The 14,070-nt window shown below is 43.5% G+C and overlaps 1 protein-coding gene across 1 annotated transcript in view; it reads right to left on the bottom strand.

The window, feature by feature from the left end:
- LOC144500035 (high affinity choline transporter 1-like) overlaps window positions 1–12,344 on the bottom strand; it is a 29,453-nt gene extending 17,109 nt beyond the window's left edge. The window contains exons 1-4 of the mRNA XM_078222792.1: window positions 12,151–12,344; window positions 4,457–4,570; window positions 2,036–2,191; window positions 1,784–1,932 (exon numbers count right to left, since the gene is read on the bottom strand). Coding sequence (XP_078078918.1) covers window positions 1,784–1,932; window positions 2,036–2,191; window positions 4,457–4,570; window positions 12,151–12,334 — 603 coding nt within the window. The 5' untranslated portion in view covers window positions 12,335–12,344. The remainder of the gene's footprint in view (window positions 1–1,783; window positions 1,933–2,035; window positions 2,192–4,456; window positions 4,571–12,150) is intronic.
- Between the last annotated feature and the right edge of the window lie 1,726 nt (window positions 12,345–14,070).

The following is a 14,070-nucleotide window of genomic DNA, read 5'->3' as shown; positions in this document are numbered from 1 at the left end:
TTTTGCAACCAAGTCAATCCTGGAGAGATTTTTAAAAGGTTCTTTTTGTTGGAGAAAAGTGGTCACAGCAGTTTGACAGTTCACTGGATTTTTAATGATGTATATATAAAAATTGTACCTTGTGATCTATTTGATTTGCCTTATTCTAGAGCTAGGCCTTTCCTGTTTTTATTATTTATGAAAAAATAAGTAGCTATGCCCCTGTAATAGTAGATAGTATCACTTTGATTTGTGCAGTGATATTTATTTCCATATGAATCTTATATAAGCTAACGTGATACAGTGATGATTATTTCAGTTAGATACACTTTGCTTTGAAAGTTCCTATAACTGTAAAATTGTGTCATATTCTAATAACATGAGAACATTTATAATATTTCTTTCTGAGCTTTTCTAATATATGTAAAATAGCCTGAGACTATTGGAGAATAGTAAAATGGATGGAACTGGGGGAAGGAGCAAATCAGATTAAAATCTTGCTAGAAAGGTGGAAACAGAGCAGATGATGAAACTTAAAAATCTGGAGTTTATGTTTAATGATAATATGAAACAATTGTTGATTGTTGTAAAAACCTGATCTGGTTCACTAATGTTCATTAGGGAGGGAAATCTGCCATCCTTACCTGGTCTGGCCTACATGTGACTCGATGCGGTTGACTCTTAAATGGCCACTGGAATAGCCTAAGAAGCCACTCAGTACAAGGGCAATTAGGAATGAGCAATAAACGCTGGCTCAGTCAGCCATGTTCACATCCCATGAATGAATAAAAAGCAACTCAGTGTAAAATCTTCCATGAATCAATCAGCATAATTGAGCTGATGAAGTTTCACAGTGCTAGGGATTTATTCTTTCACAGGATGCTGACATTACTTGCTAGGCCAGCATTTATTGCCCATTCCTAATTGCCTGAGAGAAAATGGTGGTGAGCCACCTTCTTGAACTGCTGCAGTCCATGTGGTGTAGGTATACCCGATAGCACACTTAGGGAGTTCCAGGGTTTTGACTCAGTGACAGTGAAAGAACAGCGATATATTTCCAAGTCAGGATGGTGACCCGCTTGGAGGGGAACATTCAGGCATTGGCGTTTCCATGTATCCGCTACCCTTGTCCTTTTAGATAATAGAGATTGTGGGTTTGGACGGTGCTGTTAAAGAAACCTTGGCAGGTTGCTGCAGTGCAACTTGTAGATGATACACATTAGGGGGGATTTATAGAAAAGTGGGAAAACAATTCCCTTCTAAGTGAGGCTGCAGATAGCAAGCACTTATTAATTTCTCTGTTGTGCTAACTTTTGCCGTAAATGGTTTGATTTGCTCTGTGCAAGCCTTGATGAATTTCTAATTTCCTCTCCAGGAATGGTCTGAAAATGAGTTATCCTTCAAGAATTTTTTTAAGATGCATAATTTTTGCAGCAGCAGGGCAGATATGAGCTTTTAATCACTTTGAATCAGCTGATTTGCTTCGGATTCATGTGACCACACATAGACACCTGAAAACTGGGGAGCAATGGAATGAAATCCCCGAATCAAGTGTCACCTGAGGAAACTTGTGTGGTGCTGTTGATGTGGTGAATTTTATGGATGTAGGATTCAGTGGATGCACTGAAGGGGTTACAGACATTTGGCTATAGTTACGAATGAAACTCATTTATTTATGTCCAAACCGTTGCAATCTTTTATGTTGTTTGACTTGTTTTTTGCCCAGGAGAAAAGGGTTAATTCTGTTACAAAGATACCCCTTCAGACTTCTTGAAATCAGGTTTCATATATAGAAAAGACTTACCAGACTGACAATAATAAAAATCATTTGCATCACATCTGTATATGCCACAGAGTAGAGGCCACCCAATAATGTGTATATGATAACCACACAAGCTGACAGAATGATGGACAAATAGGTTTCAACATCCAAAATAACAGCCATTGTAGCACCTGAAATAGATGTGAATCACTGATCATAAACCATGGAATTATCATCGATAATCCAGTCAACAAATACAATATGTATATATTCAGAACACTTTTAAAAACTTACCTAATGCTGCAAGAACGGCAGCAGACCAGAATATATCTCCTAATACAGCCGGGATAATAAGGAGGCTACTCATGGTATTACCAAATTTCATCTGGAATGGGTCCATCATGGTGACATATTGTTTGGTCCTCATTGGTTTAGCAAAGAAAAGGCCACCTGCATTAAAAATAAAAGCAGCCAATGTATTTATAACGGACAATCAGCTTGCAATTCTGTTTGTTTTGTTAGGATCTGCCTTGCCAGCATCTCCTAGTGTTGACCCTGCCAGAGTTGATAGGACCAGTGGATGGGCCATCTTATTAGCATGACATCAATGGTACAAATCACTATCCATAGCACTCAAATACTAACCCCTCCTCTGCTCCAGCCGAATCTATCCAATTCCAGCCAAGGTCCCTTACTTGGTTCCCTGTCTAAAGGGGCTGATCTTAATAAACATTTTTAAAAAGTAGAATCACTCCCTTCAGGTGCTCAGGCTGTTGGGGCCCACTTCCCTCCTGAATATTGGTAGAGTTCAACTTGCTCAGCACTGAATCCTTGATGTCAATTGAGACGAAGCAGGAGGAATGTGTGGATGAGCTGGTCTCTACTCCCAGCTCTGATCTTTTGCTCTCAATTGTCGTAAAAGCTGAAGGAAGTTCCAGCTCTTTCAAGACAAATAGGACATAATCCCAATCCCCAAAATCTCATAAACCCACTGAAAGAATTTGGCGCCCTAATATATGGTACTTGCATCTATGTATATATAAGGTTACAAGGAACTGTGCAACCATTTGGTTCATCAAACCCGTTCCTCGCGATGCATAACATTGGCTGAGACACTCACAAATTTATTTAAGCTCTGATGGTGAACCTTTGGGATTTCTTCAGTTTACCGTTTCCAAGAAAGTAAATCGTGAATTCTTTGCATTCAAATTTCAATCCCACTAGCGGGCCTGGAATTGAAATCTCCAGGCCCGCGGGGGTCTCCCCCCTGCCAGGAATGATTCATGAGTGGGGAATTGGCAGCCCGACCCCGCTAGAGGAAAGGAGGGCCAAGGAGGCCGCAGGAGGTCGGGATAATGGGAGGGTGCCCCCTGGGCAGCCCCCAGGCAATGCCCAAGGGGCAAAATGGCAAAGTGGCTCCCCATGGGGCAGCTTGACACAGTGCCAGGCAGTGCCAAGCGGCTGGGGCCTATAGGGGTGGGACCTATGGAGGACGGTCATCGGTGGAGGTGGGGGATCCTGCTGCCACTCTGCACTTGGGATCAGTGGCAGAGGGAGGGAAGGGACTGATCTGGGCTGGTCATCAGGGTGGGGTCTGGCTGCCGGGGGTGTCAGGGCTGCGGTGGGGGTTGGGGGCTTGGGATTGCTGAGGGGGGGGGGGGTGGTTGGGCCTGGTGGGGGAGCAGGGGGTGTCAGGGACATCAGGAATGACAGGTGGCGGAAAGGGGGATAGAGATGTCTGGGAAACCAGTGATCCGGGGTGGGGGTTGGGGGGGGGGGGGGGGGGGGGCGGTGGGGGGGAGTGGGGGAGGGGAGGGAGGTGGGGCAGTGATGATGGATTGCGAGGCTGGCCAACAATGGGACTGGCCAGTGATCAGAGGCCGGCAGTGTGGGGCTCAGCGCTATACTGCCGGCCTCTCCAGCGGGAATAGATCCTGCCCCCGGATTTTCAACGTGAATCTCACTGGGGCACTCTGCAGTGCTCAGAGTGTGGGAGATTCATTTTGAAAATCAGTCTAAAACAACCAGCAGGTGTTACTCCCGTTTTTATTCGAATTTGGCACTTAGAATTTTTTGGGGAGAATCCGGCCCATATCCTTTATTGTTGAAGTATCCTGATTTTCCCCCCTTGATGATCTCCTCGCATTACTCACCACCCTTAGGTGCCTGGTCGTGAAACAGGAAGTGATTAATTCCCAAAGCTCCGCTAATGGTCCATTTCTATTCAACGGCATTTAACAACAACCAGATTTCTCTCCAATTTTCCTTCCTTTCCTGTGAAAAGTGCTTGGTCTTCACTTGCTTATTCATAGTTATACAACTGAGATCAAGAATTTAGAAGATTGTAGGCGAAAACTTGTACCCTATTGTTCTGTGGTAAAGCACATTCATGTGCCAGTGTATTGTACCACTGCATCTTCATCACTCACTTGACCACTTAATTTCTTGACTAGAATGTCATTCACTGTGCTTTTGTTATCCAATTAGCTTTGAAAATGTTGTTTAATTTAAACCAATACAGCCTATAAACATCCTCAAAATTCCTTCGGTGTAATATATCTCACAATACTTTCTCTATGAAACCAGCTGAAAAATGACAAAGCTCACGGTCTTTACACATTTACCCTTGTTCAAGAGAGTTGCATCTTTGCTTGTATTTAAATCTGTGTTGCTGGACTAATCTCGCTTGGTGCCATTTTGTGTATTAGCTCTTACCAAGGATAAGGTTCAAACAATAGGTAATGGGTGCCTGTGTCCAGCTTACTCCACGATGTGGCAGATAAACTATTTCAGCAATTCCATTGATGAAGCCGCCTCCAACCCACGTTGCTGTAAAAAATAAAGCTCAACAGTAAGATGGTTCACATGAACTCGTTGTAACTTGGTGCTGTGGTTACAATAGTCACTCCTATCAGTCCAAAGATGTGCAGGTTAGGTTGATTGGCCATGCTAAAAATTGCCCTTAGTGTCCTGAGATGTGTAGGTTAGAGGGATTAGTGGGAAATATGTAGGGATATGGGGATAGGGCCTGGGTGGGATTGTGGTCGGTGCGGACTCGATGGGCCAAATGGCCTCTTTCTGTACTGTAGGGTTTCTATGATTTCTATATTTGCATCATTTCCAATTTAGTATATATGGGAGATTTTATGGGGGTTAAAATTGTGTTCACTTTGATGCGTTGCTTGATATGATTGTGTAAAATTCCTATCTTCATAATTACAATGAAGTTGCTAACTCATTTCAAATCATTATATATCATTATCTCTCATACATTACAACAAAAGGACACTTCAAAACTACATCAATGACTTGAAATGCTTGGAATGTTCTGAGGCGCTATATAAATTCAACTTTTTCTTTTGGTTATGATTCTCTAGAGAGGTTAAACGAGGGATACACAAGGCTTGGCCATCTCCTGATGGGATGTTTAAGAGTGGAATTTGCCTTTCTTGTACTGAGTCTGATATAGTTCCTATTTTAAAGTCAATGGGTGGGTGTTGTATGTATCTAGAAATGGGTTTAAGTTGCCTGATCTTGACCTTGCTTCAGTACAGGTACAGCACTGGCACCTACCTGACAATAGGGAATACTGGCCAGGTCTTTCCTGTCCACAAAATGCAGAAAGATTCCAGGCTGACCAACCATCATTTTCAATCTACTCTCAGTCTTCAGTAAAATGTTGGAAGGAGGCATTGACAATGCTATAAGCAGCAGTTACTCGATACCCTATTCACCAATACGTAGATTGGGTTCTGTCAGACACACTTAGCTTCAGACCTCATTACAGATGTATTATGGGGTAGCACGGTAGCACAGTGATTAGCATTGCTGCCTCACAGCACCAGGGACCCGGTTTGGGTTGTCTGTGCAGAGTTTGCATGTTCTCCCTGTGTCTGCGTGGGTTTCCTCCCACAGTCTGAAAGGTGTGCTGGTTAGATGCATTGACCATGCTAAATTCTCCCTCAGTGTACCTGAGTGTGGTGACTAGGGGATTTTCACAGTAACTTCATTGCAATGTTAATGTAAGCCTACTTGTGACAATAAATAATAAACTTTAGCTTTATTACACCACCAACCAAAGAACTGAATTCCAGAGGTGTGATAGAAATAGAGAAACAACAAAGAACTCCTGACAAAGGCTGTATACCATTCACATGGATTGACATATATTCCAAAAAATCTTCATTTATTGTGGTAACAGTTTAGCTTCACCATAGCGTGAGATTAATCTTCTTGCTTCACATATGTGTACATTGTGAAGATTTCTGCAAGTAGGCTGCAAATTTACAATTGGTTTGAGGATGTTATGAGGTCACTCCATTTTTCTGTTTCTTCATGAACTGTTTTCCAGAAAGGTTGAACCTTGAATCTTGACCTAAGTAGATGAATGTTGCACCACTACTTGTTACACCCCTTCAGCATAATGGATAGTATAGAGGTGGGACTACAGGAATTTCTTAAGCTGTGGAGCTGAAGCTGGGGGTTGGGATTGTTCAGGAGCTTGGGGAACAGTGTTAAGCATGAAAGTGCTGCTTGATTCTGGGGTTGCAGAATAATTCACAAAGATAAGAATAGTTGAGTTCATCTCGCCGAGGTATTTTATCCTTCATGGAAAGCCCACCATTACAGCAACTACATGTTTTCTGCCTCCAAACCTACCTCATACCATTGAAACTATTATGCATGGATTTGCTATCTCCAGTCTTGACAACCACAATGCGTTTAAGACCTGCTGTGCCACACTTACACTAACGAAGGTGCGACATTGTAATTTAGTTTCACTGGACAAATTCTTGAATCTATGATCAGCTGTTCTATTACAACCAGCAATTACAAAAGAACAAATCATTCTTCAGGATTGTGTTCTTTGAAGTTGGAAAGGAACATGGACAACTTGCACTACTGTAAGAATTCTCCTCCAGAGGAGGTTCACAAGAATGATCCCTGGAATAAAGAGTTTGTCGTATGAGGAATGGTTGAGGACTCTGGGTCTGTACTCATTGGAGTTTAGAAGGATGAGCGGGGATCTTACTGAAACTTACAGGATACTGCGAGGCCTGGATAGAGTGGACATGGAGAGAATGTTTCCATTAGTAGGAAAAACCAGAACCAGAGGGCACAACCTCAGGCTAAAGGGATGACCCTTTAAAACAGAGATGAGGAGGAATTTCTTCAGCCAGAGAGTGGTGAATCTGTGGAACTCTTTGCCACAGAAGGCAATGGAGACCAAGTAGTGCAAGTTGTCCATGTCATTGAGTGTCTTTAAGACAGAGATAGTTAGGTTCTTGATTAATAAGGGATCAGGGGTTATGGAGAAAAGGCAGGAGAATGGGGATGAAAAAAATATCAGCCATGATTGAATGGTGGAGCAGACTCGATGGGCCGAGTGGCCTAATTCTGCTCCTATGTCTTATGGTCTTACGGTCTAATTCACAAAAGACTCTGCTCCCCCACCATTATGGTCTAGACTAAGATGGGCATCAAGAACACCCCAAATTGCAAAGTGAAAGCTCAACTGAAGCAATTACATGACTTTTCCACCCCATTTCCAAGTCGTTTTCTATTGGTGGGGTTGGGGAGGATATTTCTGTGAGCAGATCACCTGACCATTCCACCTCTAATGACACACAGCGGAGGATTCTGGGAGTTCCATCTATTCTGCAGCTTCAGGAGAACTCTTGTCAGCCAAGAGTTTACATGAGTCATGCTACAGGCCTTAAAAAAGCCACTTTCCTTAGTCAGAGAGGAAATCAGTCTGAGGGACAACTGTTTGCATTCAGCAACATGTTCCATTTTTCCACAGAAGGTTCTCCTCCGCCTTCACCACACCAATGGGGCAGCATGCTATCTATGCCAAATGTTTAGAATGTGTTCCATTGGAGAACAATGTGCCCGTCCCACATATATAAATGATCATAGAATCATAGAATCACTACAGTGCAGAAAGAGGCCATTTGGCCCATCAAGTGCACCAACAATAATCCCACTCAGGCCTTATCCCTGTAACCCTATGCATTTACCCTATCAGTACCCCTGACACTAAGGGGCAATTTAGCCAATCAACTTAACCTGCATATCTTTGGACTGTGGGAGGAAACCAGAGCACCCGGAGGAAACCCACACAGACATGGGGAGAATGTGCAAACTCCACACAGTCACCTGAGGCCGGAATTGAAGCTGGATCCCTGGTGCTGTGAGGCAGCAGTGCTATCCACTGTGCCACCATGCCATCCATGTTCTCATAATTTGGGATGGGATCTGAACCTCTCCACTTGACCAGATTGCTATGTTGCTATTCCACCAGTGGTGTGGTTAGAGTGGTCCTATAGGAATTTCAGACCCCCATATCAATCCCTGGCTCCCATAGTTTTTCATACAATGTAAACAAATTAATTCCCTATTAAAATGGTTTCACTGCGCTGGATGCAACATTTGCTTCAAACCCTTTGGCACGTGGCATTACCACTTTCGTACAATATTTTCCTAGGCTGCTGGAGACAACCGTAGTGAAGGTCAGTTTTAGAGGGAATTCAGCTTTAAGTGCCATTGGACAAGATTCGTTTCTTCCGTAATTATATGTGAAGTGATAAAGAGATGTTTTAATGATTGTGAGATGAGGGGGTTCTGGATCATACTCTCCAGACTGTGTTCAGCTAAGAGACAGTGTTGGATAATTCATGTCGGGGGATAGTGTAAAAAGAATCAAACAGGAGCAGTAGAGGGAGACAGAGCTCAAGATTGTTCACAGAACTCCTGAGTTCCTAGAACTGTTCAATATAGTGTTGGACACGCGTAATGTGGACAATTTCAGCCTCAAAGAGAAAGATGGTCAACTTTGTGTCACTGAGGAGAAGGGGGGTGGGAGGCAAATAGATAGCTGAAGCAATGCAGAATTTATCATCATGGTATTGATCCAAAGCCCTGACTGGTGATAGGTTGAAAAACATTATAGATTGGTTAGAAACCCTTCTGGAAAGGGAACAGAATTCAATACTCAGTAAGGGGGTGTATTTGGCACCGTGCAGGTGGCAGGAAGAGTGTGTGCTCAGCTTTGAGCAGGGCTTTGACAAGCATCAGCATCCCTTGGCATTGTGGGGACAGAAGAGCAAAGGGTGAGGCTGCCAAGGACACAAAAGCAAGCTACTGGGCTTCTGAAGATGCAGTTCTGATGCCTGGGTCAGTTGGATGGTGCCATGCAGTACATCTCCTGCAAGGGTTTCAGTCACTATGGTAACCTGCTGCGTTCTCCACAACATGGCCCCACAGAGAGGGGTGGACCTGCAGATTGGTGAGGCCCTGGAAGGAGACAGCTCATTGTTGGAGCAGCAGAAGCAGGGAGTGAGCGAGGAGGAGGAACTGGAGATGGAAGGAGATGACGATGAACATGGAGAAATCTCTGCTGTAGGGCAAGTTTGCCTCCTCCTGCCACCCTCTGGGAAGAGAATCTACTTCCTCTCTCTCACAGCTTCCTACACTAGATCCAGGTCAGCATTGATGAACTATATGAGGCATCCCTTCCACAGCTGCCAGGCTTCTGATTCCCTGGGATACTTCGCTTCCCACCAGTGCAGTGGGAAGGCTTTGATACAAACCACAAATCTCTTTCTTAGGGCACCAGCAACCTCAGTGATGGTTATTATGGGATGTCAAAGTGTATCTCCATCTCCATTCCAGCCCCCATTGGCCCTCAGTGACCAGGACACCTGGGTGCTATATTAATTGAGACTTCCCCGGGAATAATCTGAACTTTAATCACTTTCCCACCGGAGGCCAGCTCCGATCCAAAAAAATTCTAGCTGCTGTTTCTGAATTTGGTTAAACAAAAATTCAGCCCAATGTTTCAGATTAATCATCTTTCAACATCGCTGATCCGATCAAAGGGCATCGATGGGAAACATTGGCCAGAATTTCACTCTCCACCCCAGTGAGTTTTCAGGTGGTGTGGGGAGCATGAAATTGAAGGACGGGATTCCTTCCAGGTTTCCGCCTGCCCCAACCATACAGCGGCTACACTGGGGCGGGTAAGGCCTCAAACAGGAAGCTTACACTTTCCCCTTTGAGGCAGTCAAGGAAACATTTCAGACATTTCATAATGGTCTTACAAATGTTGCAAGATTTTTCTAAAGGTTGTCTACATAGAAAAAGGTGCACTTTGAGGTGCTTCAGTATGACTGAGAAGGATGTAATATTCATTGTATACATTCAGCCTGATGGGATTCTGCTCCCTTTGGATCAGTGTGGTTGAAAGGTCTTAGACAGTGACCATTCCCCATTGCTCCTCTGTGACAGCTGCCCCAAGCTTTAGTGCACCCCTCAGCACGTAGTCCTGGGCTTTGGAATGTGCCAGTCTACAACACTCAGTCGGGGAGAAACTCCTTGTACTGGAAGACCAGCACGTTTCGGGCAGATCAAAGAGCATCTTTCACCGAGTTGATGATCCTCCAGCAGCAGTTGATATTTGTCTCGGTGTGCATTCCCAGGAACAGTTCATGGAGCACAGAGTCCTGCGTCACAGAGCCACTCGGGATGAACTTCGACAAATACCACTGCATCTCTCTCCAGTCCCGCTTTGCAAAAGCACATTCCACAAGGATTTGGTTGATTAATGACTATTTAAGGGTTGTTTCCTGTCCTGCCTTAATTTTAGGTGCCTGAATCACAAGCCCCCTTCTGAGGTTAGGTGCTACCCCTTTAAGGTCTGGTGGCATCCAGATCTCCTTCCCTCACCTCTCCCCCGAAATCCTGATTGCCCCCTTCGCATCCCCCCCCCCCCCCAGGGACATGTTAAACTTACTGAGCCTTGGGTTCCTGGCCTGAGCTCCCCCATTTCTTCTTCTGTCCACAACAGCACTGTCACTGCCGGGAACAGAGAGCTGCTGGCCAGTCGGAATGGTCGACACCTCTCAAAGGTGAGACTTCTTCTGAAGTGAAGGACGGAGATCCCACCTGCAGTCACTTACACTCATTCTAGTGGGAAATGACTGTGGGGCACGTGGAGTCAGTGGGGATGTGTTGAGCGGGTTGTGAGACCCTGCCACCCGAAAATCTCAGGCAATTAACTCTTTCTCTCTTTACAGAAGCTGCCTCTGTGAACAGGTTGTTGGCCAATAAGTGCTGCTTGTTAACATTGTTGATGATCACTTCCATCACTTTGCTGACGATTGAGAGCAGACTGATGAGGCATTATTGACAGGATTAGATCTGTCCTGCTTTTTTTGGACAAGACATTCCTGGGTTAGTGCTGTGGCTGTACTAGAACAGCATAGTCATGGCTAGCTCTGGACAATAAATCTTCGGGACTACACGCAGGATTTGCTGGCAACCAAAACCTTTTCCAAATCCAGCACCTTCAGCCACTTCTGGCATCACATGGAGTGAACCGAATTGGCTGAAGACTGGCATCTACGATGGTGGAGATCTGAGGCCGAGATGGATCACCCACTCGACACCTCTGGTTGAAAATGGTTGGGAATGGTATTTTAGCATCTGATCTTTCACTTGCTGGACTCTGACAGTGTTGAGGGTGGAAATATTTAAGGACATTCCTCCTCCCATTAGTTGTTTAATTGTCCACAATTAAGGGAAGACAGTGACATATTGATAAGGTCATTGGGCCGGGGCTAATGCTCTAGAGACATGGGTCTCCAGGGCAGTTGTGTAATTTAAATGCAATTAATAAAAATCTGGAATTGAAAAGGATGAGCCAAGAATTGATTGTCATAGAAACCCATTTGGTTCAGTGAGGAAGGAAATCTGCCCTCCTTACCTGGTCTGACTGACATGTGACTCCAGACAGACAGTAATGTGGTTGATGTTCTTAAGGGCAATTGGAATGGGCAACACATGCTGGCCTTGCCAATATCGCCCACATCCCATGAATAAATAAAACACCATTCACAACCCGAAGTGGCAAGATTACAGGATCTTTGATCTGATTAATTAGTTGTGGGCTTGTTTAGCTCTCTCTACAAAGTGCTGTTTCCACTGTTGAGACATGCACCTAGCCAGATGTTGCAGCTTCACCAGTTTGCCACCTCATTTTTAGAAATGCCGAGTGTGGCTATGGCTTCTCCAACTTCCTATTGAACACTGCCCAGCAAACAGGGGACAGAGCAAATTATAAACCAACTGGAATTCCTTTTATACTTACTGATTGAAACAATGGATTTGATTTTGCCCAATCCCATCATAGATTAGTCACTTTAAAAATAGACAACGAAGATCTACTCTGGCAACTTGCTGGGTTCTGTCCAATGTGACTGTATTAGACAGGAAAGGTTGGACACTGCAGGTTGTTCAATCTAAGTGTTTCAAATTTGACTTTCAAACTTTTGATACCGAGAAGATTATTTTTATTTGGCAGCTAAAGTGGCGTTCAAGCACCTTTACTTTTACAGATACATATTTACCTGTTGTTGTAAAAATCCCAACCAAGGTTCCAATGTTCCTCCCTCCAATCATGGCCACCTCACTTTTGTCTCCGGCACATTTCTTTTCTTCCTGCTTCGATTTTCGAGCAGCCCAGATTCCAGTTGCAAGGACGAACACATAGAAGACAATAACTGCCACAAGTCCAGGGATGTTAACAGCCATCTTCCTCAAGAATCTTCTGGAAAGAAGGAAATGTTGTTTTCAGCCTTTTGTACATGCACAGAATTTCTCATCAGATGTACATTTGCATTTGCTAGAGAAAACTATCTTACAATTTTTAAAATGTGTTTATGGAAGACAGTTCTGATCATTTCCCATTCATTGCTAAGATGCTACCTGAAATTCTCACCAGAAGAATGGGCCGCTCTTTTGTTCATCAGGCATTTTCTTAAAAATGTGCATGCTAAGATTGACTAATATAGTTTTAATCGCGCTAACCTTAAGTGATCTCACTCAATTGGAAAAATCAGGAAGGATCAGTAGCCATTTTATTCAAAGATGTGCGGGTTAGGTTGATTGGCCACGATAAATTGCCCCATAGTGTCAGGGGGATTAGGAGGGTAAATATGTGGGGTTGCGGGGGTGGGACTTGGATGGGATTGTTCTCGGTCCAGGGGTTGGTGGGCTGGATACCTCCTTCTGCACTGTGGGGATTCTGTGATTCTGTGTAAGGAAAATGCCTAATGAATTAGTATGCTTTAAATCTGCCATTCCCTTGTATCGGCAAAGCTAACATGAAACTGGGAAAATCTCTAATAATTCGAAATATTTCAAATTTTAACATTGATATATAACTATGGTCTTTCTTTGTGATAACTCAATCTTGGCAGAGTTCCAAATTAAAACTATAGTTTCAAACTGAGCTACTTCATATAAACCGCTGGAAATATATAGACTAGTGCTGTAAGATATGTATTTGAAATACTATAATGTAATGCAAAAAAGTCGAAAGGATATTAATAATGTGTATCCAAAAAGCTAATGGCTAAGTTAATCACTGAAAGATGAGTGTATGTTTATTGAAATGAAAGATGAGTGTATGTTTATTGAAATGAAGGGTTTAGAAGCATGATCAAAAATGATTCATCGAATCGTCATATAGCACATAAAGAGGCCATTCAGCTGCTTGAGACTGCGTTGGTTCTCGGAAGAAGTTACCAATTAGTCTCAGTTCCTGCTTTCACCACAGTTCTGCAATGTATCCCCTGCAAACTAATGACCCAATTCTCTTTTGCAAGTTACGCATGCTCTACGGGCTGTTCCCAGGGACGTACACTGAGACAAATATCAACTACTGCTGGAGGGTCATCAACTCGGTGAAAGATGCTCTTTTATCTGCCCAAAACATGCTGGTCTTCCAGTACAAGGAGTTGTCCCCAACTGAGTGTTGCAAACTGGTGGCTTCCACCACTCTTTAAGGTATTGCTTTCCAGATCTTAACAGGATGCTGCATACAAAAACAACTCCCCACTTGATTCTGAATTCATTGCCAATTATCTTATGTTTTCTGGCTACGAACCCTCCTGCCAGTGGCAGCAATTTCTTATTTACTATATGCTAACCCTCCATAATTCTGAACACTTCTATTAAATCTCCCTTTAACTTTGTCTGCTTTAAGGAGAATAATTCCAGTTTCTCCAATCTCTACAGGTATAACTGAAGTCCCTTATCCCTGATAACATTCAAGTAATTTTCCCCTGAAACCTTTCCAAAGTTTTGACATCATTCCTGGAATGTAATTCCCTCAGTTAGACCCAATGGACTGAATTTTAATGTGCTGACGGTTGTGACCGACAAGGAATGATTCCTGAGATATGGAATTATCTGAACAATTTATTGAATTAATATAACTATATACAGATATTCAGGATGATAGATGTTGCTCAGTCTAAGCCATG

Source organism: Mustelus asterias, chromosome 10 (genome assembly GCF_964213995.1).
Source record: "Mustelus asterias chromosome 10, sMusAst1.hap1.1, whole genome shotgun sequence".
NCBI lineage: Eukaryota > Metazoa > Chordata > Chondrichthyes > Carcharhiniformes > Triakidae > Mustelus > Mustelus asterias.
This window is presented reverse-complemented; position numbering and strand designations above follow the sequence as displayed.